The 25,196-nt window shown below is 44.5% G+C and overlaps 1 protein-coding gene across 1 annotated transcript in view; it reads left to right on the forward strand.

Annotated features, from left to right (window-relative positions):
* The window catches only part of DNAH9 (dynein axonemal heavy chain 9), a 170,928-nt gene that overhangs the window by 97,439 nt on the left and 48,293 nt on the right, over positions 1 to 25,196 (forward strand). Inside the window, exons 52-59 of the mRNA XM_071764710.1 lie at positions 4,428 to 4,616; positions 5,955 to 6,190; positions 8,525 to 8,647; positions 10,305 to 10,509; positions 15,052 to 15,216; positions 17,449 to 17,589; positions 21,783 to 21,953; positions 23,859 to 23,981. Of these exons, the coding sequence (XP_071620811.1) occupies positions 4,428 to 4,616; positions 5,955 to 6,190; positions 8,525 to 8,647; positions 10,305 to 10,509; positions 15,052 to 15,216; positions 17,449 to 17,589; positions 21,783 to 21,953; positions 23,859 to 23,981 (1,353 nt within the window). The remainder of the gene's footprint in view (positions 1 to 4,427; positions 4,617 to 5,954; positions 6,191 to 8,524; positions 8,648 to 10,304; positions 10,510 to 15,051; positions 15,217 to 17,448; positions 17,590 to 21,782; positions 21,954 to 23,858; positions 23,982 to 25,196) is intronic.

Consider the following 25,196-nt stretch of genomic DNA (forward strand, 5'->3'; position numbering starts at 1 on the left):
AGCACAGTTGAGGTTGTATGAATTGACCTGACTGAACACAGATAGTGCTGCTTTGGGTTGAAAAGCTAATTAGGGGGTGAAGGCAATCCCAGCTTTTATAGGACCTCTAATTTTAGTTTGGCATCTTGTGAACTTCAGACAACTTGGGAAAGGTGCTTCAGGATCCAAGGGACAGGGTCCAGGGAATGTTTAAGGAACTCAGAGGGAAGCTGGAGAGGGTCTTTTCATAAGTGTCCAGTGAAAGGACAAGGGGAAATGGATTTAAACTGAAGGAGAAGAGGTTTAGGCTGAATATTAGGAAGTTCTTCAATATGAGGGTGGTGAGACACTGGCCCAGGTTGCCTAGAAAATTTGTGGCTGCCCCATCCCTGGGGGTGTTCAAGGCCAGGCTGGATGAGGCACTGAGCAACCTTGTCCAGATGAGAGGTGTCTCTGCCCATGTCAGGGAGGTTGGAGGAGGTGATCTCTAAGGTCCTTTCCAACCTCAACCATTCTATGATCCATGCAGCAGACAAGGGAGGATGGTTGGTGGGTGCTGTCTGGGAGTGAATATGTGCTAATGTGGCAGATGAAATTTTGCAATGACAAATGCAAAATAATGCATGCAGGGAAAACGAAGTGGAATCATGAATTTACATTGATGGGTCCTAATTGCACTATTATCACTCACAGAAGAGCTCTTGGAGCTGTTGCAGAGAGTTCTCAGAAACAGCACATGGTACTCGGCTGGAGGACGAGCAGCAAATTGAATCCTAGGAACGGGCAGGAAAAACTGAGGAAGCAGAAGTGAAACAATCACTGTATCAGTCCAGATGGATGGTGTGCCCACAGCTTGCATGCTGAACAGTCGGGTTACACCATCTCAGAAGGCTAGAAATGATCTAGAAAAGGTACAAACATGTGCAACAGCTTCCATGTGCAAAATGAGGATGCAGTTTAGGACTCTTCTTGAATTAGGACTCGTTTGGAAAAGAGAAAGCATAGGAATAGCTGTGAGAGAAGCCTATAAAATTGTGACTAGCATGCAGAAGGTGAATAGGGAATGACTGTTCCCTGTCCCTTCTTATCAAAGAGTAATCTAATGACATCTCTGTTCATTTGCTATGTGCTAAATAAAAATAATTCCCACAACTTCTAGCATCTGTGGTGGAGTACACCTGGGATTTCTTTGAGATACAAAACCTGATAGTAGTGTGTGACCCAAGCAAAGGAGAAGAAAAGACCCCCAGGACCTAAGTGAATAAAAGAAAAAAAATCTCCTAAAAAAATTAATTCACAATATGTAAAGAATGTACAAGTATTAGGAAAATCAGATCAGTGAAGACTTCTTTATCTTAAACTATGGCAGTAGTGTGAGAACTGACCTCAAGGGAACTGGAGGTACCAGCAGGTCCTTCATCTATAAAATTTACAAAGGAATGGACCTCGATGTGGACCTGGTCATATCAAGATCAGCTCAAGACGCTGGGGAAAGCTCTGCAGCTCTGTGTGGGGTGTCGGTTCATGTCCATGGAAGAGTAACTCAGCTGAAACAGATTTTAGAGGCAGTTCTGAGGCTGAATGAGGCAAAGAAAAATCTGCAGCCTCTTGTTCTGCTCCTGAAAGGAGCCAGCCCCCCCAGAAGGTATTTTTCACTGATTCCAAGAGGCAGATTTGTCAAGGCAGAAATGCCATTGGAGGTATCACTGTAGATATCTGTTAGCTCTTATGTTCATCAGAATAATCATACACAATGTGGATGAGATAGTGTGTAAGCAGGTCACACAGTTTCTCAGTCACAGGAATACAGTAATGATGGAAATGGTCTATAAAAATTGTAAAAATTATACCAAGAGATAGAGGTATGAAATGCCAGGTAGATAAATGTAAAGTAATGTAGATGGGAAAATTAGTTTTTACTTCACATGCCCTGTAAGTGATGCTGAGCTAGTTATTATCATTCAGGAATGAAATGATGGAATTAAGAGTTCTCTGAGTATGTGAGCTCTGTGCTCCCAGAGGCAAAATAACCCTCAATAAACCAAAACCCAAGCTGAAATTGAATGTCAGGAAATCTTAGAATCTTAGGAAAAGAAGAGAGAACAAAACAGAGGAAAATCACAATTTCACTATAAGTACATTCTAAATACATCTTGAATGTGCAGCTGTACCTCCACCCTCACTGCTTTACCTCAAAGGATGTAGTAGAATGGGTAATGGTGCAGAGAAGGTAATGATAAAAAAAGAAACTGGATAATAAAGATTATATCAGTCAGTGAAGACAGAGATTGCAAGGACAATCAAAAGGCTGCTTCTGTGTGAGGAATTATTGAATAGGCTAAAGCTCTTCAACCTCAAAGGGAGACAGCAAAGGGGGGTGTCAGGGGCTTGAAATGCTGAGTGGTCTGGAGAAGGCGATGCCAGCGTGATTGTTTGCTGGTTTCCACCCTTTGAGCAGGTTTCAGCAATTGAAAAGGTCAGGCAGCACATCAAAGGATGAACTTTCTTTACTGAAAGCAGAGCTAAACTGTGTATCTCCTGGCTACAGGGGGCTGGAGATGCCAAAAGGCAGGCTGGTTTCCAAGGCAGCTCAGGCTCAGTCATGTAGGAAAAAAATCATCAGCGGTCAGTAAGCACAAAGATACAAGTTTTGTTTTAGAAAGTCCTTAAACCTCCAGGAACTCTACGAGGAGCTCATTTGTATGGTCCTCCCAAGTCATCCACTGGGGGCTGCTGTCAGCAAACAAGATACTGAAGGAGGTAGAGCTTGGGCCTGGCTGTTCCCCTGGTTGGGTATTTCAGAGGGGAAGTGGAAAAACTTCCTTTGCTTGGCCAAGCTGAGCACATTCCTTGGCCATTCACAAAAGCCTCTGGAGGTGCTCCTGGGGGTGAAAGGATCGTGCATAAGAACTGATGACATAACTGGCCAGGAGTGTTGGAGCTCCTAACCCTCAGGAGGCAGCAAGATTCTGCTAGAACTAGGACTTGGTGTGGTTGGAACTTGTTTTGGTGGAAATCAATGGATCTGAAGGTGGTGCCTTCCCATCCTGGGGATCTGAATTCTGCATATCAGTCTAAGTGGTAAAATAACCCAGTTTAGGGGAATTGAAGGTGTTCATGAGGCTTATCGTAGGGATTGTGGTACAGCTGGCCCTATTTAACAGTGACCTGGAAGAAGGAGACACTGCTGTATTAATCCTATTTCCAGCACCTCTTATTTGAGGATGTTTACAAAAGAGAAGGATATAGAGAATTTTTTAATGAAAATAAGAAATATGAGAAATAAGCCTAAGCTGATGTGGACTGTACACTGAAGAAGACAAATAGCAAGTGCTGATTTGCCCTCATACCTGAAGTCTGTGAGCAGAAGGGATCTCTACATTACATGGATGTTTGCAGAGGACCATGGCAACAGGAAAGTGATTGGCTATATGACCAGAGGTTTGGCATTCTCAATCTCAAATGAGGCCAATTTAAAACTGATTTGGGTTTTTCTGACTTGTGAACCTGAAGTATGCATTCCATTCATATTTCAGAAAACAGAGCTAAAGTTTTCCCTTTAAAAAAATCTAAAAGGGTGTGTGGGGAAGTCAAGATATCTCTTGTAATCATGACATTTCAGGAATGAGAGATCAATGATACCCCAAAAAGAAGTCAAATAAGTAGTCTGTGCATGTGGAGAAATTTTATTTTATTTTATTTTATTTTATTTTATTTTATTTTATTTTATTTTATTTTATTTTATTTTATTTTATTTATTTTATTTTATTTTATTTTATTTTATTTTATTTTATTTTATTTTATTTTATTTTATTTTATTTTATTTTATTTTATTTTATTTTATTTTATTTTATTTTATTTTATTTTATTTTATTTTATTTTATTTTATTTTATTTTATTTTATTTTATTTTACTCTTCAAAACTGGTAAACTTGTTTGTGTGTTTCATCCCCATGAAAAACGTCCACATGGAGGAAGCATTTTCTGGACAGAGCCTTAAGGGAAAGAAAAATGTAGAGCCAAGGGGATTGTGATCAAAAATCCCATCTAGCTGGGGATGAATTGTGTGCCATAGCTGAAGGTTGTGGCTGCTGGAGTGCTCTGTGTGAGGGAAGGTGCAATGAGGGGTGAATGTGTGGCATTAAGACAATTCACATCTGATGGGGCTGCCTCAGAAATCCTTCCTGCAGGTGTCTCAATGTGGATTCCTGCTGGGGAAGTGATGGGTTCTTCCTTGATTATTTTAGAGAAGTTGTGGATCAGACATCTGTGACTTGACTGCAGGACCAGGCTGAAGGGGTGGGGTTGCAAAGTAACCATTTAATACTTCTCATCCCTAGGTTTTAATTTTAACAAATGATGTTTGACATCAGGAGGAAGGAATGGGTATGGCCAGGTCCTGAGGTATTGATTAAGGAACCTCTGTAATGATCAATTTGAAATTGTAGGTTGGGGGACTCACCTCTGAGAACGTGAGATGGGCTGAAGCTGTGAAGGATTTCAAACAGCAACAGAGCACCTTGTGTGGAGATGTCTTGCTGATTACAGCCTTTGTCTCTTACCTGGGCTACTTCACCAAGAAATACCGTCAAGACCTCCTGGATGGATTATGGAAGCCATATTTACACCAGCTAAAAGTAAGCTCTGATCTCTCTGAAAAGCTGTTATTACTGGAATTAATGTGACCATAAATTCTGATGTCCACAGGGGATCCCTCAAGGGTGGGGATGTCCTAAATGAGGGGCATCCCTTTGTGTCCACCAAGTTGGATTGAGGACCAGGACCTAGCCAGGCTTGATTTGCTGCTCTCTGGGAAAGATGTTGTGGTTCCCTTACTCCATGCAAGTGACCTGATTTCTCCAGGTGTGGAGCAGATACCCCAATGCAGCAACCCAAGCATGGACCAATGCTGTGTGGTTGTAACCAGGCATCAGGGATGGCCTAGGAGGAGGGGAGGCAGAGTATGGAGAAGAAATTGCTTGGAGCAGTCAGAGCTCACTGCCAAGTCTCTAGTAGGCTTGGAAAAACTCCAGATGATTCTTCATGCTGGACACAAGTTCTGTTCATGCTGGCTGTGCCTCTCAGCTGGTTTTACCCATGTCTTGCTGTTTAGACCAGATGGAGACCATCGTGCTTCAAACTTGTTTAATATTTCACTAATTTTTAACAAGCTCTCTCATACATCAGTAAATGTGAGTGCTCGGTCTCCTGCAGGATGGAGCTTTTGAACATCAGTACAGTAACTGGATGTTATAAATCCTGGTGAAATGCCAAGAAGCTTTTAAATAAGGTCACAGCGAAGCAGTGATGATTCCTGAATAAAATAGCAGGCACATTCCTGAGAAAATCAGCACATTCCTTAGGATGGGAGAGGAAAAACTTCATTCTGCATTTCTTAGTAATAAGCAAAAAAATTTAGTTAGGAAAGGTAATACTGTTCCAAAACCAACCAGAAAATGCTTAGAAATTTCAAGGAAGTGCCTACATGTCTGGTGGAAAATAAAAAGCTCATTCTGCTCAGATAACTGTCACAGATAACATTCTGGTTGTCACTCCCAGAAATGGCCTCTTGTGTCTGAGAAGTGGCTCTGGAGATGCTGCTGCTGTTTTGCAAGGGAGCAGAAGGCTCTCAAGGGTGCTGGGGATGTTCTCCTGAGCTGTTGTCTCAGTGTGCTGCACCCATGGAGCGAGAGCTGGGCTGGGCTCTGCTTGCTCATGATGTTTAGGACTCTGCAGGTAAAAATCTTTGGGATGGCTGCATAATTTCTATTTGTTCACAGCAGGATTGGGAAACACTTCATACTAAATGAACCCTATCCCATAGAATTGGGAACCACCGATTAACGCAATTTAGCGGTTTTTAATTAAGCTCATTTCTCTTGAAACCTTTTCCCTGCTGGCCTCTGGTGCAGGTCACAAGTCACCCTCCAAGTTTTTTTCTGACACAGCAGGAGGGATTTCTCCTTTCCTCCCAGGTGCCAATCCCTGTCACTCCATCCCTCCATCCCTTGGCCATGCTGACGGACGATGCCGCCGTGGCAGCCTGGCAGAACCAGGGCCTGCCCGCCGACCGCTCCTCCACTGAGAACGCCACCGTCCTCGTCACCTGCGAGCGCTGGCCCCTCCTGGTGGATCCCCAGCTGCAGGGGATCAAATGGGTCAAAACCAAGTATGGAGAAGGCCTCCGAGTGATCCGGATCGGGCAGAAGGGGTAAACATCAGCAGCCTTCCGATGCGGTAACCAGGCCTCCCGGTGGTTCCCCGCCGGTCGTGTGTGTGGAGCTGTGGGTTTTACCTGCAGCCACCTGAGGCACTGACACTGAGGGAAACCTCAGGGGTATTTGTGCATTCGTTGCTTGTTCCTTACCAAAACAATAGAGATTTCTCATTCAATAGAGGGTCTGTTTAGTGCGTGGCTCAGTTACCCAGTTACTCAGTACCTGAGTACTCAATTACTCCTTTCAGGCTGAGAATGGAGAGAGTGCTGAAGGCTGAGCTCAGAGCTGGGCTGTGGCATCCTCCATCAGGCTTGCCTTGTGTGTCATGTCCTGACTCAGTTTTCCCCAAGAAGAAGAACTTGAGTTCTCACAAAGAACTTGAGTTGTGATATGCTGTAAAGGAATTAGAGAATGAAGCCGTTGGTTTTACGTATATTTGGCAGTGTGTAGATCTGAAAAGGAAATATTTTTAGTGTCAGCTTAACTCTTAAGTATTTAGATAGCTTCACTCTGAATATGAGTATTTTGCCCATCGTCAGCATTACCTAACCAAGAGGTTGAGTGGGACCTCCTACACCTCGGAAAAAGAGAACGGGCATGGGCATGGAGGGTCTGTGAGGTGACCTGTGAGGAAGCTACTGTGAGGGTCAACACATCCTGGAAACCCTCCCTTGCTGGCACCAACCAGGAGTTTCTCATTGCTGCACCACTGCACTCCTCTGGCTGCATCTTTCTGGGGAAGAATTTCTGCTGTCTCAGTTTGCACATATTTCTCCCCTCTAGTGAGGAGTCCCAGCTGGTGTTGAGCAGACCCTAAGTCAAATCCCTGCTTCAATATGAGCCCTGAGCTTATTTTTTGTAATACAGAGGGATCTGAGCTTGGTGCTTGCAATTTAGAGATGTCTTGAGATTGTCTGGGTTGTTTTGCTTCCTCTGCTTTCCTCATAATAAATAACAAGAACTTGTTAGATTTAATGACATGTGGGATGAAAATGCAGCTGATTTTTCATTAGAGCATATTTCTGTTTCCTGGTCATGGTGCCTGCCAGTTACTCACAGCAGTGTGGGGAAAAGTAATTGTCCCAGAGAAGACACCCAAACACATCCTTCAGCATGCAACAAGAGGCATGGACCCTGTAACATTCATGTGCTGCCACTGCAGCTTGCAGGGCAGACCCAGTGTCTCTTTGTCCCCTCCCTCCTTTGCCACTCACCAGGCTGGCAGATACTCTAAGGAGGGATTTAATGTCTTGCTGTGATGTCTCAGGGCTGTTGGCTAAAAGCATCACTCACTGCCCCATTGCACTAAATAAGGGAGTGTTTCATCATCTGGGAATTGATGCTTCTTTGCTTTCAGCTGCTTTAAGAGATTTAAACCTTTCCTTTAGGTAGGAGCCACTTCATTGAGCAGTTTTGGGGCCAGCTGCTGTCATTCTCTCTGATTGTTTCATTGCATATAATATTCCTGGCCTGAGAAAGATGGGGGCTGCTGATTAAGGTGTGGGGGTGGTAGAGCATCCCTGTTCCACAGTTAGGCACTGAGCAAAGGGGGCCAATTCCCTCTTGAGCAAAGAGACTGTCCTAAATGTGACCCCAAACCCTGGGCAAAATGGAGCCAAAACTTGCTCTTCTTCGTTGCTTTTATGCAAGAATAACTGCATTAGGGTGTTCTAGGGGAAGCAAAGGATTTGCTAAAAATAACCTGACTCTGTCCCATCTTTGTTCAGTGATGCTCTTTTCTCAGGAAAGAAGACAGTTGTTATGTCTCATTTGGGAGGTCTGAGACCTGATGTTTTTTGTTGGACTCCTGCTACTGCCCCTTTCTGCACTAATGCTGGGAACATCCCTCCAGCATCCACCTCACTGCAAAGCATCATGGAATAGAGTCACTGATGCTGGAAAAGACCTCTAAGATCAACCAGGTCCAACCACCAACCAAACACCATCATGCCCAGTAAACAATGTTCTGAAGTGCCACATCTAAACATTTTTTTGAACCCCTCCGGGAATGGTGACTCCACCACTGCCTTGAGCAGCATGTGTAATGCCTGACCACTCTTTTGGTAAAAATATTCCTCCTAATATGCAATTTAAACCTCCTCTGGTGCAATTCGAGACCTCTAGTCCCATCACCAGCTACTTAGGAGAAGAGACTCACTCCCGCCTCACTCCAGCCTCCTTTCAGGGAGGTCCTCCCTCAGAAGGTCCTTCCTCAGCCTCTGCTTTGGACTTAACAATCCCAGTTTCCTCAGTCACTCTTCATAAGCCTTGTGCTCCAGACCCTTCCCCAGCCTTGTTGTCACATATACCCATGCTGTTTCCCCCAGGTATTTGGACACGATGGAACAAGCCCTGGCTGCAGGGGAGGTGGTTTTGATTGAAAACCTGGAGGAATCTGTGGATCCAGTTTTGGGGCCATTACTGGGACGAGAAACAATCAAGAAAGGAAGGTGAGGTCTGAGGAAGTTTCTTGGCATGTGAAAAAGGGTGCTTTGTGCTGTGGTTGTACTCTCTGATCCTGACCTCAGATTGTGGGTGTTCACACACAGCAGCACTAATATTCCTCTTTCATCAGTGACAGCATTTTAAGTCAGGCAGTCACAGGTAATTCAGCCAAAGGATGGCTTTGAACTAAACCTGGGTTTTTCATCTTGGTGGACAGTGTGATTCAAAACTGATGTTCAGCTCCTTTGCTGTTGTTTCACTGGCTTTTGCAGAGTGACCCCACTCCATCAGCCTTTAGGACAGGTGTCATTCCAGTCACCCTTTGCTGCTGACAGCTTCACCACTTGCAGCAAGGGCTGCCCTCCGTGTCTCCTGGTGCTGTCCTGCTCCAGGTCTTTTGCAATAAATAACAAAAAAGCCCCTTAACCTCTACATTTCACATTCCATTATTTCCTTGAGGATCATTTTCTTACTTGCCTGAAATATCCTAGGATGATGTAAACTGCTGGGAAATGCAGGTGGACTGGAAAGTTCACAGGGGAAAACATCATGAGAAGGGTGGCTGGTGGTGGGTTCGTCTGCAGGAGGGAGGGAAAGGATCATTTCCAAGGGATTGACAGTCCCAGGTGAAGGGGATAGAGATGTTTGAAAGTGGACATGGGCATAAAGCAGAGGTGGTCTGACCCCTGAGGTCCCCTGCAGTGGAAAACACAGTCATTGCCTTTGGGACCATATGTCTCTGCTCTTTGTGAGATCACATGTTTCTTAAGAAAGAAGAAATTAATCATAAATCAAATAAAAAGTCTGTAGGGTTTGTGTTTTGCAGGACCCAAATGCAGACCCCACAGATACTGGCAGTCCTAGAACAAGAAGGTTTTTGTGAAACAAGGACTCTGGGCAGTATTTCTGGGAGCTGCATGTGCTTCATGAGCTCTCTCTGCCTCAGTTTCCCAACTCTAAAAGCAGTTGGGATGGCCAAGAGGACACCCAGAGAGCTGATGTTTGACTGGAAAGTGCATTCAAATACCCAGGATAACATCACTATTCTTATCACAGTCCCCCTGTGTCCCTCAAAGTATTTCCAGATTCTCTTGTCCTCCAGTTCCCCTGAGCCTCATTAAGCTTGGGTGGTGAGTGTGTTGACTCCTGGGGTCTCTGTAGGTTTTAGAGTTAATGTCAGAAATACAGAGCAGGAGAAAAGAGGGTTTTCCTGAATGATGTTCCCTGCCAGGAATGGCAGCCACCTGCTCTCCAAGCCTGGCTTCACTGCTCCACCTCAGTGCAACCAGAGTTGGCCTGAGCTGAGCCAACAGACCAGGCAGTTTTAGATCTGGCTAATTAAAATCTCTATGCTGAAAGGCTTTTCTTCCATTTAAACCAACTTCAGGTAGAATACAGCCTCTGTGAAAAGCAAAGGAGGGTTCATGGTTGAACTGGCCATCCCACCTTGGGAAACTGTGAGCCTTCTCAAATAGGATCCAGAATTCAGGGATAGAGGTGTGGGATTTTCATCCTAAACCAGAAGTGTTTCAGGTGCATCCAGTTTAAAATAGTGATTTTTTTGTGAAGAATGCCAAGTCCAGTGCTGGTAGATGCCACTGGCTGATATCACTGGTTGTCCTGGAAAAGAAGCACACTTGTGTCCTTCTGGTCTAATTTCAGGTACATTAAGATCGGGGACAAGGAGTGTGAGTTCAACCCTGCTTTCCGTCTGATCCTGCACACAAAGCTGGCAAATCCCCACTTCCCACCCGAGCTCCAGGCCCAGTGCACCCTCATCAACTTCACCATCACACGAGATGGGCTGGAGGACCAACTCCTCGCTGCCGTGGTCAACATGGAGAGGCCTGACTTGGAGGAGCTCAAGGTCAGCAGACAAGAGTTTGCACTGGGGAGTAGTATTCTTGTTGTTTAGTATTATCTTAATAATAATTATGCATAGTAATAGTATAAATATAAAAAATTGTTACAGTAATCTAAACCAAAAAGCATTTCATGTGCAAAGCTGAGAAGATTCCTAAGCGTGTCACAAAATCAGATTTTCCTTGAATCGAGAAACGTTGAGGATTTTTTTTGGTCAGTTTTTTGTTTTTGTGGTATTTTGGAAAGACTATAACTGTTTTTTCCTCCAAAAATTTGGGTAGGAATCTCATCCTCTTCTCTTGAAAATGGAAATTGAGATTCTCATTGTACCATTTTTTTCTGGACTTCACTGATTTACTTTTGGAGGCAGACTTAATTTCAGGCATTTATGGTGTAGGATTCCTACTGTCAGAATTGTGAGGCTTGTGATGAATTTTTTCTCTTCTGTTTTTCCCTCCCATTTGTTTGTAGCAGGCCAAAATGTTCTCTCTCTCTTGTTTAATAAGTATGGTTTGAGTTTCAAGATTATTTTTTGAAGAAAATCCTTTGTTCTAATGGCACATTTAGCAATGTAACAAACATGTATTATACTAAATATTTACTGAGAGTGGGAATAAATTTACTGCACATGTTCAGTCAGGCCAGGCCAGTTTTGTAATAATCTTTTCATTTAATGAGGTTCTAAAGTACATTTGCTGTGCAGCTGTAATGATGCATTCAGTCTTACCCAGGCTCATGTGCTAACGAGCCAAAAGATGGCATCAAAAAGACATAATGAAATGATTTAATGTGTAAGCCATGGCTACCTCCCTGGGACCTTAGGAGACCCAGAGCTCCTTCACTGGACACCCTTAACACCCCACTGGGTTGCAAATGTTGCCAACAGCCCCTTCCTTTGCTGAGCTGCACTGAAGGGAGCTGGGAGGGTGACCACAATTAGCATAGCAGGGTCATTAACTGCTCCTACATTAAGGGCTGTTCCTCTTAGCCTGGGCAGCATTGCTGTCACAAGAGGAAAGACAAATTCAGTGTCCTGGGCAGCCAACAAACCCACGATGAGGCTCTGAAAATCAGTAACTCAACATTGGCAACACTCCCCTTCTGTAATGGAAGGAACTAGAAAACAGTACAGAGGATGCAGATGTGGGATCGTGTCCTTTGAGGGTCCTGCTTCTTCAGGGTCTGCATGTGGTGGGAAGAGGAGGTTGGCCACAGGGCCAGGGCAATGTGTCCCTGGGTGCCAACTGTGCCACGGTGGGGACGGTACGGGGCTGTGGTCTGGCTTCAGAAAGCACTGAGCAGGTACAGATTGGTGTGGGGTGGGATTTTCTTTTCCTTTAAGTAGATTTAAGACCATTGGAAGAAAATACAAGAGCTCACTGTCTCTTCACTCCCTCTCACCTACTTCGCTTCTGCTATGGTCCTGCTGCCCCAGCAAATACCAGGGGAGAGAGCACCAGCCTTGTAGTTGAGATGCTCTGCTAGATGAGGAACAGTCAATAAAAAAAAATCTCTTTCCTGCTGGAATAAAAGCAGAGATGTGTGTCCTGTTAGGGGGGCTGGCAATGGCTGCAGGGGCATTGCCTGTTGGGTGGCTGCTGGCCAGGGGCTCAGCACCACCATTTGCCTCTGCTCTGACTGAGGTGAGAAAAGCCCCTCAGGCTCATGTCTGATAGCTGGGGAACTCCTTGAAGGTGCAGATTCCAATCTTTGGATTCCCCAGAGGAGAAGACTGCTTTTCTGGGTGTGTTTTAATCCATCCTCCTCATCCTAGGACAGAGGGATAGGCACCTGGTGTAGGTTGAGGGCTCTGGCTCATGGGCAGATGGAGGTGACTCCTACAGCACTGCACCACAGTTACTGAGCTCAATCTCTTGTCATGGGCAAGGGTGAAACACATCTTGGCTTTGGAGCTCAGAATTTATTATTAATAACCTAATCACAATTCATCAAGCAGCTATTACTAATCCAATTACAATAACACTGACATTTTTTAAGTGTTTCCTCCACACAGTCTGATTCCATAGTCTTTTTCTGCATTGATTCCCCATTATTCAGTCTTTCTGCTCCTTCTTACCTCTGAAGCTATCGTTATACTTGAAACCATCTCCCATCTTCACCAGACTTCATTCTTTGGACTGAAATGTCTCAAATGGGATTTGTCTCAAACTCAGTGTCTGTTTAGTGCTGAGAACAACCTTGGGCAGAATATTTCCTAGCTGCATGCCAAGCTATAGGTGGAGATGCAGTGAGTTAGCTGCCTTGCTGCTTCCCTAGGTACAGTGTGTGAAAGTCCGTGCACATTTAGGCTGTGGTGGACAGTGCTGAGGTTCTTCTTCAGGAAACATACTCAGCAGGACTGAAAACACAGTGTTTGAGGGTTTTTTTTCCTCTAGTTTGTGCTGTTAAAATAATAGAATAAGATAATAATAGAATAAGAGAAGAAAGGACATGGAGAAAGTCCTTTGCCTGTCTGCTCACCCACTGCCCCCCCTGTGGGACACGGAGAGAACTGGAGGGGTGAAAGTGAGAAAACTCATAGGTTGAGATAAAGACAGTTTAATAGGTAAATCAAAAGCTGCATGCAGAAGCAAAGCAACACAAGGAATTGGTTCACCACTTCCCATCTCCAGGGATGCCAGGCTCCATCACATCAAATGGTTACTTGTGGAGACAATTGCATCACTTCCCCCCTTCCTCCTTCTTGCCCCAGCTTTATATACTGAGCATGATGCAATTCAGTCTGGGATGTCCCTGGGGTCAGGTGTCTTGGCTTTGATCCTTCCCAGCTTCTTGTGCACCAGCAAAGCATGGGAAGATGCAAAGTCTGTGATTTCTTAGCAACAACCAAAGCCAGCAGTGTATTATCAACATTCTTTTCACACCAAATGCTGTACTGGATCCAAAACACAGAGCTATTCTAGCTACTGTGAAGAAAGTTAACTGTGTCCCAACCAAAACCACCACAGAGAAGGTGGCTTCTGTGGCTGAGCTGGAAGAGGTTGGTGGTGAATGCTGTAGAACTGGCCTGTATCTCCAATTAACTAATTTTTTTTCTTCTTTTCCCCAGTGGAATGAAATTTGAACGGCCCTCAGAGTAAACTGTTCCCCTGAAGTAGTGCTGTTAGATATGAACTTTGAAATAACACATAATGAGCTCCACTGCAGAATTAATAAATTATGACCTTGCTGCTGCTGAAAACAATGGAATGATAAAGCTGCAAGAGATGCAGGGAGATACATACAGCATTGTGGGCATTTCTGAGGGTGCTTTTTAGAAATTGTGTGGTGATTACAAGCTACTGGAGCAAAAATCAGACACATCCTCATTAATAACTCCAGGGCTTACAGCCATGGTCTGGAATAACAGCTTGCAAAATGTCACTTTTCAAGGCATGCTATGCTTGAATGACAGAAACACAAAAAATTAGTCATGTTAGTTTTCTGTTTCAAGACTTATAAAATATTTACCACCATGGGCAAAGTCCTGTGTGTAATGCCTATAGAACAGGCCCTTAAAATCAGCCATTTATAGCTGAAGCACCAATAAATGGTATGCTTGAGTGCACACTCTGCTGAGTATTTGGGCTGACATTAACATGGAATGAGTCTGTGTGCAGCAAGTATATGAAATTTCAGCCCAAGTATTGAAAGATCATTTATTAATGAAAGAGTTGGTTAATCTGCTTGAAAACCCCTGACAAGGGAGCTGGTACTTCTGGTTTCCTTTCAATTTGTGGGGCTGGAAAAGACCTAGGGTCACATTTCTATACAAGAAAGCTGGGGTAGGGCTTTTTGCATGGGTGTGCACCAAGAGGATAAGGGGCAATGGTTTAAAATTTGAAGAGGAGAGATTTGGGTTAGATATTAGGAGTAAATTCTTTACTATGAAGGTGGTGAGACACTGGTTACCCAGAGAAGCTGTGGCTGCCCCATCTCTGGCATCCTCAGTCTTCTTTCTGCCAGTTTAAAGCCATTTCCCCTCATCCCATCCAGCAAGGCCATGACTGTGCTCTCAGTTCTGAGCCAGGTGTGTGCTGTGCTTATCTCTGGACCCCAGTGACCTTGCTGTTGGTTTTGCCATCAGGGATTAACCCCATGGTCCTGGCTGCTGGGGCCAGTGTTGGTGAGCAGTGGCCAGTGCAGAGGTTCCCCAGCAGGGGTGAGAAGCAGCAGGGACTATCCAGGCTGGCTTGATACTTCTAAGAAGGAGATGCAGAGATATATGAGATGGGGGATGGGATTGAGATGGGATATTGAGATATCACATATTGATATATTGAGATGGGATAGATGGGTTTTTTCCTCCTGATTAATTTCCAACATTTTTATACATTCCTAGTGAAAGGGCTCAGTTCTCCTGGCTCTTTCTGGGCTGTTCAAGGTTTGCCCATGTTCAGGAGTCACAGAGAGCAGGAGTAAGCAACAGGAGTGGCAGTTGTCAGTTAGAGCCTGCTTCCCTGTGCCAGTTCCCTTGCTTCCCTGTGGTTAGGTATTGCTCTAGTGTGTGTTTTTTGACTAAACTTTCTGAATTTATTATTTGCAGTCAGAGCTCACAAAGGAACAGAATGGATTCAAAATCACCTTGAAAACATTAGAGGACAACTTGCTCTCTCGGCTGTCTTCAGCATCTGGAAACTTCCTGGGAGACACAGTGTTGGTGGAGAACTTGGAGATCACTAAACAGACAGCTGCAGAAATTGAAGAGAAGGTACAAAGACAGAGATAGCCTCAAGAAAAGCATGTGTGGCATGTTATCTTTAAGATTTCTTCGTGGAACATAATTTCTTTACTCTTCCCATCTCTTCCCCTCTGTTAAACAGAGAATCGACCCTGGTGTAAGCTGAAGTGCTCTCCATTCTGGACAGCTTAAGGCCATTTAGTTCTTTGGAGCTTTTGTGTGTTAAATGGCCTATTTAAGACCAAGAGAAAACATCAGTGCCTGATGTAAAGACAATAAAATTTACACACTGTGTCAAGGCAGCTTTAGACTGTTTCAGTGTAATCCTGAATACATAATGGTTCCTCAATTAAGCTGGATTTTAGTACTGACTGGGGACTGGGAACTGTTCAGTTTGCCATCTCGAGTAAATCTGCAAGAGCTTAGGGATTTCCTACTCTTCTGTTCCTTGGAGTATAAATTGGTGATTGTATTTGCTGTGTCAGCGTTACCACCTGCTTAGGTCACCTTGCTTACCAGAGGGGATAGTTACATGCACAGAGGTTTCCCCTGCCACTGAGGGGACTTGAGAAGTGTACTTGTCATGCCAGGATGTCCTCCCATCTTCACATTTGTCCTCCTCCAGCCCACCAACCTGCACTGCCTGGATGAGTTACCCCCATGCTGGGGTGAGGTTGGAACTGCCCCTCATGTCCCAGAGCTGTATCCCCAGCAGCCAAGGAGCTAAGTGATCCTCCACATTATTAAAAAATGGTACACCAGATGCATTCGTCTGCCTAAGGAGGGCTTGCTTGGACCTCCAAAGAGGATGTTAAAGGGATATTTTGGCCCAACAAGCTTGGCATCTCCCTCTTGGAGCAGGATTTCTTGAAGTGCTTCAATTTCTAAACAAGTTGTGGTAGTAAAGCTCTGTGGCAACTGGGATGCAATTTGGAGTTTACACCTGCTTTTTCCTGAGTTTGGTACCCACATGGAAAGCTGTCTCAGGGCCCCATTGGAGGTCTGCTTTTTAAATCAATCCTTACTCTTTTCTTGTTCTCTTTACCCAAAGAAAAATGTTCAGGCAACATTTTCCTTCCTGTGGAAGTCCTCCCTGCTCCACTGATGGAAAACATCAGTCTTTCCCACTTCTAACTTTTATTTTACCAGAATTATTAATCATTTTGGAGACAGGATATCTAAAAGTTAGTTGCCTAAGCTAGGCTCTGGGCACCCTTTTTGGTCAGTGGAGAGCTGCCAGAAGGGGACTCATCTGATGTAGACAGGAGATTGATGGCCCAAGTGGGTGCTTGTTCCTCCAGCAGTCGGTGATGCTGCTCTCTGGGGGACTTGGGCATTACAGTCACAGTCCATCCAGGCTACTCCCACTGATCCCAACATGTGCTGGTTGCACTCACCAGATTCAGGCTCAGTCTGTGCTTCACTGGAAAGGTTTGATGTGCCCTTTCCAGATGGTTTGGGGTGCCCCAGCCAGAAGGTTCGATTCCCCAAGCAGAAGGCTTGATGTGCCCCAGCCAGATGTGCTCAGACCAGCTTGAGTCACAGCAGAGGGACACCCAGTGGTGTTTTGGTGGGGGCTGTCTCATGCCCTGCTTGTACAACATACGCTGAGCCCTTTTCTGCCACATCCTCATTGCACGGTTTGCTGAGCTGTCTGGATCAGCTCTGGCTCAGCAGCATGTGGCTGTGTTGCAAGACACTTATGAGTGTACATAACCAGAGCCTAAAATAATCCCTGAGAGGCTCGAGGATGTCACTTTGTGCTGCTGAAGTGGAATGAAAGAATGAACAGGAGTGAGATGATAATGGAGTGATGTACCTGCCAAAAGGATTTTCACCGTGTCCATCAAGACAGCTCTGCAGACACCTGGCCAGCAAGGCAGGGAGTGTTAAATGCTGGTGAGGAAAGGCAGCAAACAGCCCTTATAAATTCACTGTTCTCAGCCTTGGGGAAGCTGCCTGGAGAGCAGCACTGGGTCTGTTCAGCCCTGTGTTATTCATGACCTGCACAGGAGGGGGAGGAGAAAACCAGTTCCAGTGAGTAAAGAGCAGGGACCCTGGTGAGGAGCCTGGAATAGGCTGGGGCAGAGCACTGGGCAACAGGGTGGTAAATGCAGTTAAAGCTCTGCAGCATTGCAGAGGAGGAGGAACTGACACTGCTCAGCCTGACACCTTTGTGGCAGGGGTCAGCCCTCCCCTGGGGTGCACGTTCAATCCACAAAGCTGCTTCCACAGTAATTTTGGTCTGTGTTTGCCTCCCAGGTCCAGGAGTCTAAAGTGACAGAAACCAAGATCAATGAGGCCAGAGAGCACTACAGACCTGCTGCTGCCCGGGCTTCTCTGCTCTACTTCACCATGAGTGACCTCCACACCATCCACCCCATGTACCAGTTCTCACTGAAGGTACCATCCCCACCTGCCCGGGGCTGCAGGAGGTTGGGACACTGCTTCCTTTTGAGCCACAAAACCATCATCTTGGGCATCCTGGAGACATTTGATCTCCCGGACAAAAAATATTCCACTACTTTGGTTTATGGAAGGGTTTCCTGTACTTTCCTGGGCTGAAGTCTGCTTTACATATATTATTCTTAATTTAAAGACTCATAGAATGGCTTGGGTTGGAAGGGACCTTAAAGATCATCCATATTCAACCCCCCTGCACGGGCAGGGACACCTCCCACCAGACCAGGTAGCTTAGATCCCCAGTCTGGCCTTGAGTACTTCCAGGGATGGGGCTTCTGCAGCTTTCCTGGGCAACCTGGGCATCTGATCATCCTCTAAAGAATTTCCTCCTAATATCTAATCTGAATCTCCCCTCTTCAAGTTTTAAACCATTTCCCCTTGTCCCCTCCCCACATCCCTGTGTCAAAAGCCCTCCCCCAGCTTTCCTGTAGCCCCTTCAGGTATTGGAAGGTTGCTCTAAGGTCACCTGGGAGGCTCCTCTTCTCCAGGCTGAACAACCCCAATCCCTCAGCCTGGCTTCCCAGGGAGGTGCTCAGCCCTCTGAGCGTTTGAGTGGCTCTGCTCTGGACACACTCAAGGAGCTCCATGTCCTTCTTTTGATAGTGATCAGCTCTTGTTATGAAAGATTTGTCCAAAACCTGCTGCACACACTGAGCAGAGCGTGTTTATTGCTGCCTTGGGGAAAGGAGCAGAGTCTGCAGTGCCTGCAAAGGCCCAGGGAGGAGTGGGCTGAATGCCAGAAGAGAAGGTCCCTGGCTGGCCTGAGTGTGGGCCAGGGTCCCTGCATGAGTGACCTTGCCAGCCAGCCCACTGCAGGTGGTTACATTAGGATCAGGTTACATGAGCTTCATTAGCTTTTCTTTCTGAGCACTTGAAGTGTGTGGAATGATACAGTCAGACTTAGCAATGCACTAACATCCTTTATTACTTCAATCCAGGAAGTTTCATTGAAAACAGAACCTTACAAGCCCATTTGTTCTTTCCTCCATATTCACAGCCTTGGTCTGGCAGAATATGATGAGCAATGGATTTAAAAGATATCATTTAGGGAAAGAACCAAGAAAGTACCTTTTTCTGTGTATTTTATGTATTTATGCATAGAGATTTTGCACAGCATTGGAACCACTGTATCTGTAAATTAATATCTATATTTCTTTATACTTACACTGGTTCTGTATTTGTGGTGTCATCAGGGTCACAGTGCCTGTGCAGGTATTTCATAAGTTAACAGGAATTGCCACAGCCCTTATCAATGATTCAAGATCTTGATGTTGAAACAGTCCTGGCTTCCCAAATGACACTGTATTAAAAAACATCACTCTCTAAACACAGTCCTATCCCATGGAAACCACATCACCAGGGGTTTATTGCCACCTTCTGTACAAAAGGCAAGTCATTCCTACTTCCATCTCTACAACACAAGAAAGGTCTGAAGCAGCTGGGCTTTCAGGAGCTTGGATGCTTTCTACATCAGTTACAGGAGTCTTTCAGGTAGTCAGCAGCCTGGTGGGAAATCTAACTTTGGGTTTGTGTCTGTGGGTGGCTGGTGTGAAGGATTTCATGACTTGGACCTTTACTGCCTTCTGGTACAGGCCCACCCATGCACTTGTCTACAGTCTGGAGCAGTCCTCTGGAGGGCTCTGTTTCCACTTCCTTCACAATGTTGTGTGCCTGTCAGACAGACTTGGAAGCCTACAGCCTAAAATGTCCTTAGACTAGAAATCCAGATGGGATATATATCCTATGTGTGTATATATTGTGTGATACCCCTTTGCAGTGTGGTTGCTGGCAGTCTCAGCTACAGGGATGCTCAGGATGGCACCATGAACATCTCAGTGGGGACCATGCTGGGCAAGAGACCACTTTTGCCTTGTGCTTCCAAAATAAATGTAGAACAGCCACAGCCAAAGGGTCTATGCTCCAAAAGCCTTGCTACTTTTCTGTCTTGTCTAAACAGATGACCTCTCCCTGCATAGCAAGTGTGGTTCTGTAATACATGGACATGTTCTATGGAGACCTAGGATTAATGTTCTTCCTTTAGAGAACATTCTGACCTGGAGTTTCTTACCAGAACACCATTTCCAGCATTACTGATTGATTTCCATGTAATTATTACTACTCCTAGTGATGGGGCTGAACCATCTCACTTGCAGTGTGGCAGCAGAGCCCAGTGAGAAGCCAGTAGCTTGTGGCAATGAAGGCATGGCCATGTTTTCCAAATTTCTTGACTATCTCTGAGGCACCAGTGCTTTTCCTTGTCTAGCTGTGAATAGACTGAGACTCCACTTACCATGATGGGGGAGCTGGAGCTATAGAAAAAAACACATGACCAGCAATGAGTTTATAGTTCATGCTTTTGCTTCACGTGTGGGCATCACCTAATCCAGTGTTCTCTGTTCCTAGACTGGTAGGCAGTGGGGTTTCTTTCAGCCCATCCCCTCTATCTCTGAGGATGCTTACACAGGGATCTCCTCTTTCTGTTTGTTCCCCAAAGTAACTGGGGAAGTCTTGGTCTTTGGGCAGCAGTAAAATGGAAAGTGCAGACAGTTCCTTGCCTTGGCAAAGTATTCTCAGTAGGTCTGGTCTGGCCCATAGAGACCCAAGATCCTTTTTGGTATTTGTTGACGAGTTCCATTTTTAATGAATGCAAGACCTTTTTTATCTTGGTAGGAAGGTATTTTGGGGGATGGAGGGTTAAATGCAATGGCATCCTAGTCTAGAATTTCTTCCAAATGATTTCTTACCTTGACAAGTGACCTGGAAAAAGTAATTGCAAAGAGAATTCAACATTTTGAGGCTCATCCACAAAGAAGCTTTTCTTTTCGATAGCTACGACTCATATGATGAAATAATTTTATGAGGAAAATGTACAGAATATCTTTTGTGCAAGGGTGCCCTTTGAAAGATTCATTCCTTACACATACATAATAGAAACAGGAGTTTTGAGTTTTCACCTTTAGTCTATGTCTTCTGTATTTTGTTTGGTTTGTTTTCCAGTTTACATTGGCAATGTGTATAAATACATAGAAAATTATTGTGTGAAATGGTTTATATCTAATAAATTTTGATGAGAGATCATAAAACATTGTGTAAAGATGCAGAGAGATTATTTTAAATACTTACTACACAGCTAGAAGCCTGTTATAAATTAGAGCACACAAGATTTATATGTGACTCTGCAGCATGTTTTAACACAATTTAAAGAAATGCAAGCAGGAAAATCCATTGTGCCATTATTTAATAATGTAGGTATCAGTGTTACTTTAATTTGTTGAGGCATTTTCTCTTTGTAGAACCCTAAAAATAATGCTGCCAACACAGTCATGCCTTGTCCAGTTGGTGCTTTTAATCTGTATTGTCCTGGTTACTTCCTATTAGCTGGGCCCCAGAGTTTGGAGCCTTTGTGCTGTTGATCAGGACACAGGGTTTTTTCTTTTTCTAGTTGCATTTTGTAATTTGCTACTGGGTTTTCTTTGGATGGCTCTGAAAGTTTTTTGTCTTCTCTTATTTAGATCAGGAATGTTGTTACAAGAACATCCTTAGTATTTTACATAAGAGCCTCATTCCTGTCTGGTTGATCCCTCTTCAGCAAGGTGCAGTCCCACCTGCCCTTCTCATCTAGTCCTTTGCTTCAATAAGTAAAATACCCATTGGACTTTTTTAGAAAAATATTATTATTTTGAGGAGTTGGGTTTTTTTCTAAGTTGAAGCAATTGTGAACTGAGAGCTGTGCTTCCCTCTGGGAAAACTTCTTGGCTCAACATTTGCAGAGAAAGTAGATTGTGTAATGCCTGTGAGAACACCCTCCGAGCAATGTTTCCTGTATCCATTGTGTCTTAATTCAGTCAGCCCTGCTTCCTGGAGCCCAAGAGAGCCCAATGTCCCAGGGAATGTCATCATTGCCTGGCTCTGTGTGTCTGAAACAGCAGAGAAAGCTGTGTTGAGGGTTTTGTTTCTAGGTGTGTTTCCCCTGCCTCCTGGATCTGGTGGGTTGCACTGTGGGGAGATGGGAATCTGTGGCTCCAGACATGAAATGCTGAGTTGGCTTCCCCTATTGCAGCCCTTCAGGTGCTACCCAGGAGCATGCAAAGAGCATTTGGAAACCACCCCTCTCTTTCTGTGTCCCCATCCAGGCGTTCCACATCGTGTTCCAGAAGGCCATTGAGAGGGCAGCTCCAGATGAGAGCCTCCCCACCCGAGTGCTCAACCTCATCGACAGCATCACCTTCTCTGTCTTCCAGTACACAACCCGGGGGCTGTTTGAGTGTGATAAACTCACCTACACTGCTCAACTTACCTTCCAGGTAAACACCACCATTTTGTGCCATGACTTATTTTGCAGGCAAAGGTATTGGCACACAGAGAAAGCTCAGGCTCTCACAGCTGTGGCCTTCAGCATCAGAGCAGCAAACACAAGGGCTGGGGACTGATTTTCTTCTCTGGCTCTCTTGCTGAACAGTCACCAATGCTGTGTTTGATTTGCATTATGCTGACAGATGGTTGAGAGAGTAAAACTGCTTGCAGAACCTGAAGAAACAGGAAAACAAGATGATCTTGAAGGCTTATTGAGTTTCTCCAGAAGAAATGTGTGCTACATAGCTGCTCTCTTTTATTTAGTATGTTTGTGTAGTTTTTAATCTATGACCTTAGTGTATCCCTATGCTGAAATCAAATTCAATCAATAAATAGTGCTTAGCATGATGTTGCAAAGTTGTTACTGTTTGTGCAGTGAATGTGGAAATGCCCTGACATGTAGAACACAGGTGAGAACCATGTTTGACTGCTCAAACACTGTACAGGTCTGGTTAACCTTGACTCAGGGATTGCCATGGATTTTTAAATTCTGCATAAGAAAATACTATGTGTGAAAGGGAAAGTAAGTATATATATACACATATATATACATACATTAAAAATTACTCTACCAATACATTAGTTAATACGTTGTGTGTAAAAAGTCAGTTTGTATTTTTCCATGTTAGCCTTAATTCTGACCCAAAGGAGGCATGTTTTCTGATATAGATCTCTAAATAAAGTATTTTGGTAGCATACGTTGTGTTTGTAACTGCATAAAGAATTAAGAATATTTAAGGGGTCACATCAAGCTGTCAGGAAAAGCAGCAACCACAATTTCAGTGTGTGGAGACTGTTGGGTGATGAGAGACAGGATTGTCCTATATCAAAAAGCAGTTGGCTCTTGGCTCTGAGTAGCTCATTGTCAGTGTAGGTGGAAGAGACACCAGGCACACTCCAGAGGTCATTGCTCAGCAGGCAATAATGAGATATATTTTAGGAGCTGTGACCAGGGAATGCCAAACTCACCACTTCAGCACTGTTTTTTATTTCACCCAAAACTGGTGCTCAGTGTTTTAGACTGTGTCTGAGATTTCAAGAGCCTGGCAGTGCACTTGGAGCAATGGCTTCAGCAGGGTTCAGGAGCATCTAGGGCTTTCCATTTCCAAAAGTACCTTGAACATCACTCTGGTGGTCTTACTCCCTTTGTCCTAAAAGCCACCACTGATGGTAAAAATCTTGGAATCCCAGACTGGTTTGAGTTGGAAGAGATCTAAAAAAACATCTAGTTACTAACCCCTGTCATCAGCAGGGACACCTCCCACTAGACCAGGTTGTTCCAAGCCTCATCCAACCTGGACTTGAACACTTCCAGGGATGGATGGGGCATCCTCATAAAACATACCAAAATCATTCATAGTAGCTGAATGGCCCAGGTGCTTTCCAGTGTTTGAGACCTAAGGGATGTACCAAGAGATGAGATTTTTGTCTGGGGTTTGTTTGGTTTCTATTTTATTTTTAAGTTTGGTTTTGGTTTTGTTTGTTTGTTGGGGGTTTTTTGATACATTTTCCACTTTGAAAGCAAGGTAGTGGAGACAGACAAGACATTAATAGCAGCACACCCTGCAGCCTGTCTCTGCTGGCAAGGACTTATCCTCAACATTCTATCTATGAACCTGGGTCACAGCCCTTGGTACACAGTTTTCCCAAACTTTGGTCCTCTTATGGTGCCAATCTCCACACTCATTTCTGGTTTCTTCCAGGGAGACCCAAAGCACCTATGGGTTTCATCAGAACCCTCTAACTTTTTAGGCACACACTTGGCAGCTATATGAAATGAACAATTATTCTGCTAGAGTATAATGCTTGTCTGTGTCTTGGCTGCTCAAGAATATCTTGTTTATTTGGAATTACAGATACTTCTGATGAATAAAGAGATTGACCCAGTAGAACTGGATTTCCTACTAAGATACCCAGCACAGACTGGAGTCACAAGCCCTGTGGAGTTCCTGTCAAACCATTCCTGGGGAGGAATCAAGGTATCTGCTTTGCTTGAACTGTGTGAAATCAGCTTCCCTGATCTCCTCTAAAAGACTTTCAGCAGCCTTCAGGTTGGTCCTTTAAGCATTTGGTGAACAATGTTCTCACCATACCTGAATAGTAGCACAAAACCACCACAGAAAGGGAGAGTTCTGGTGATCTGTGTGTCCCCAAGAAGAGTTTCCCTTCTGAGATTTAGGCTTTTCTCTCTGTAGGACAGGAATGAGAGTATCCTCCTTTTTTGTGCTAATGGATTGTAAAGGATATGGAGATCTTCTCTGTATTTGGAAGGAGGTGAGAATTCAAGGTAGAGCATCTGCAGAAATGTGCTGGGGTCAGAGCAGTGATGGATGACAGAGCTTCTGCTGAAATGCAGTGCCATGGCAATGTGGGCTACCTGCTACCATGGGTTTAGGGTGAGAGGTGAGGAAGAGCAATCCCAAAGAGATGTGGGTTATCCCATCTTCTGTTTATCAACAAACATGAATTTTGTTGGACTGGGGCCTAATTCAGCAGGGTGGGATTTGTTTTCTGGAAGGAGATAAAATGTTCTTCAAGTGACATATGCTCATTCTCACCTTGTTGGATCTGAGGTTGTATTTTTTATTGTGGATTCTGATCAGTCTTTGGCACTTGCTGTGATTTAAAAATCTGTTTTATTTGTAGCAGGCTGCCTTTGTGGAACATTTCTCTGCTGCTGTAAAGTAGGGAGTGAAGAAATCCTACGTTTCATTGGGATAGTTCTCAAATTTTCAGCTAGAACATTTGGTTTTCCCTTTCTCTCCTTTCCACCATGCTGCACAGAGAATGTTCTGGGAGGGTGACCAGACAAAATATCTCCATCCAGGCCCAAGACACCTCTGATACTCTTTCCTTGTTTGGATTGGTTTGGATGCCTTTCCAGAGTTTTGCAGGAGTTCTCTCTTATGGGGCCAGAAGCCTTTCTAGGCCAGCACATGCTATGCTGTGCTTTGTTTGGCAAATGCTTAAAGCAACACAAAGTTAGAGCTCTACTTTTCAGACTCCCAATCAGAAGTCAAATGATGCTGCTTTTTTCTAAACCAGGTCTCCCATAGCACTTTCAAATGGAAGAGTTCATGCCAGATGTGTCTGCCCTGAGCAGGACACATCTCTGACTCTTCAGTGTGATGAGGATGGAGCCTCTGGCTTATTCTGTGCATGCAGCTCATGTTGAAAAGGTCACAGTCACATTT

The sequence above is a fragment of the Heliangelus exortis genome, chromosome 20, assembly GCF_036169615.1.
Source record: "Heliangelus exortis chromosome 20, bHelExo1.hap1, whole genome shotgun sequence".
In the NCBI taxonomy this organism is placed as follows: domain Eukaryota; kingdom Metazoa; phylum Chordata; class Aves; order Apodiformes; family Trochilidae; genus Heliangelus; species Heliangelus exortis.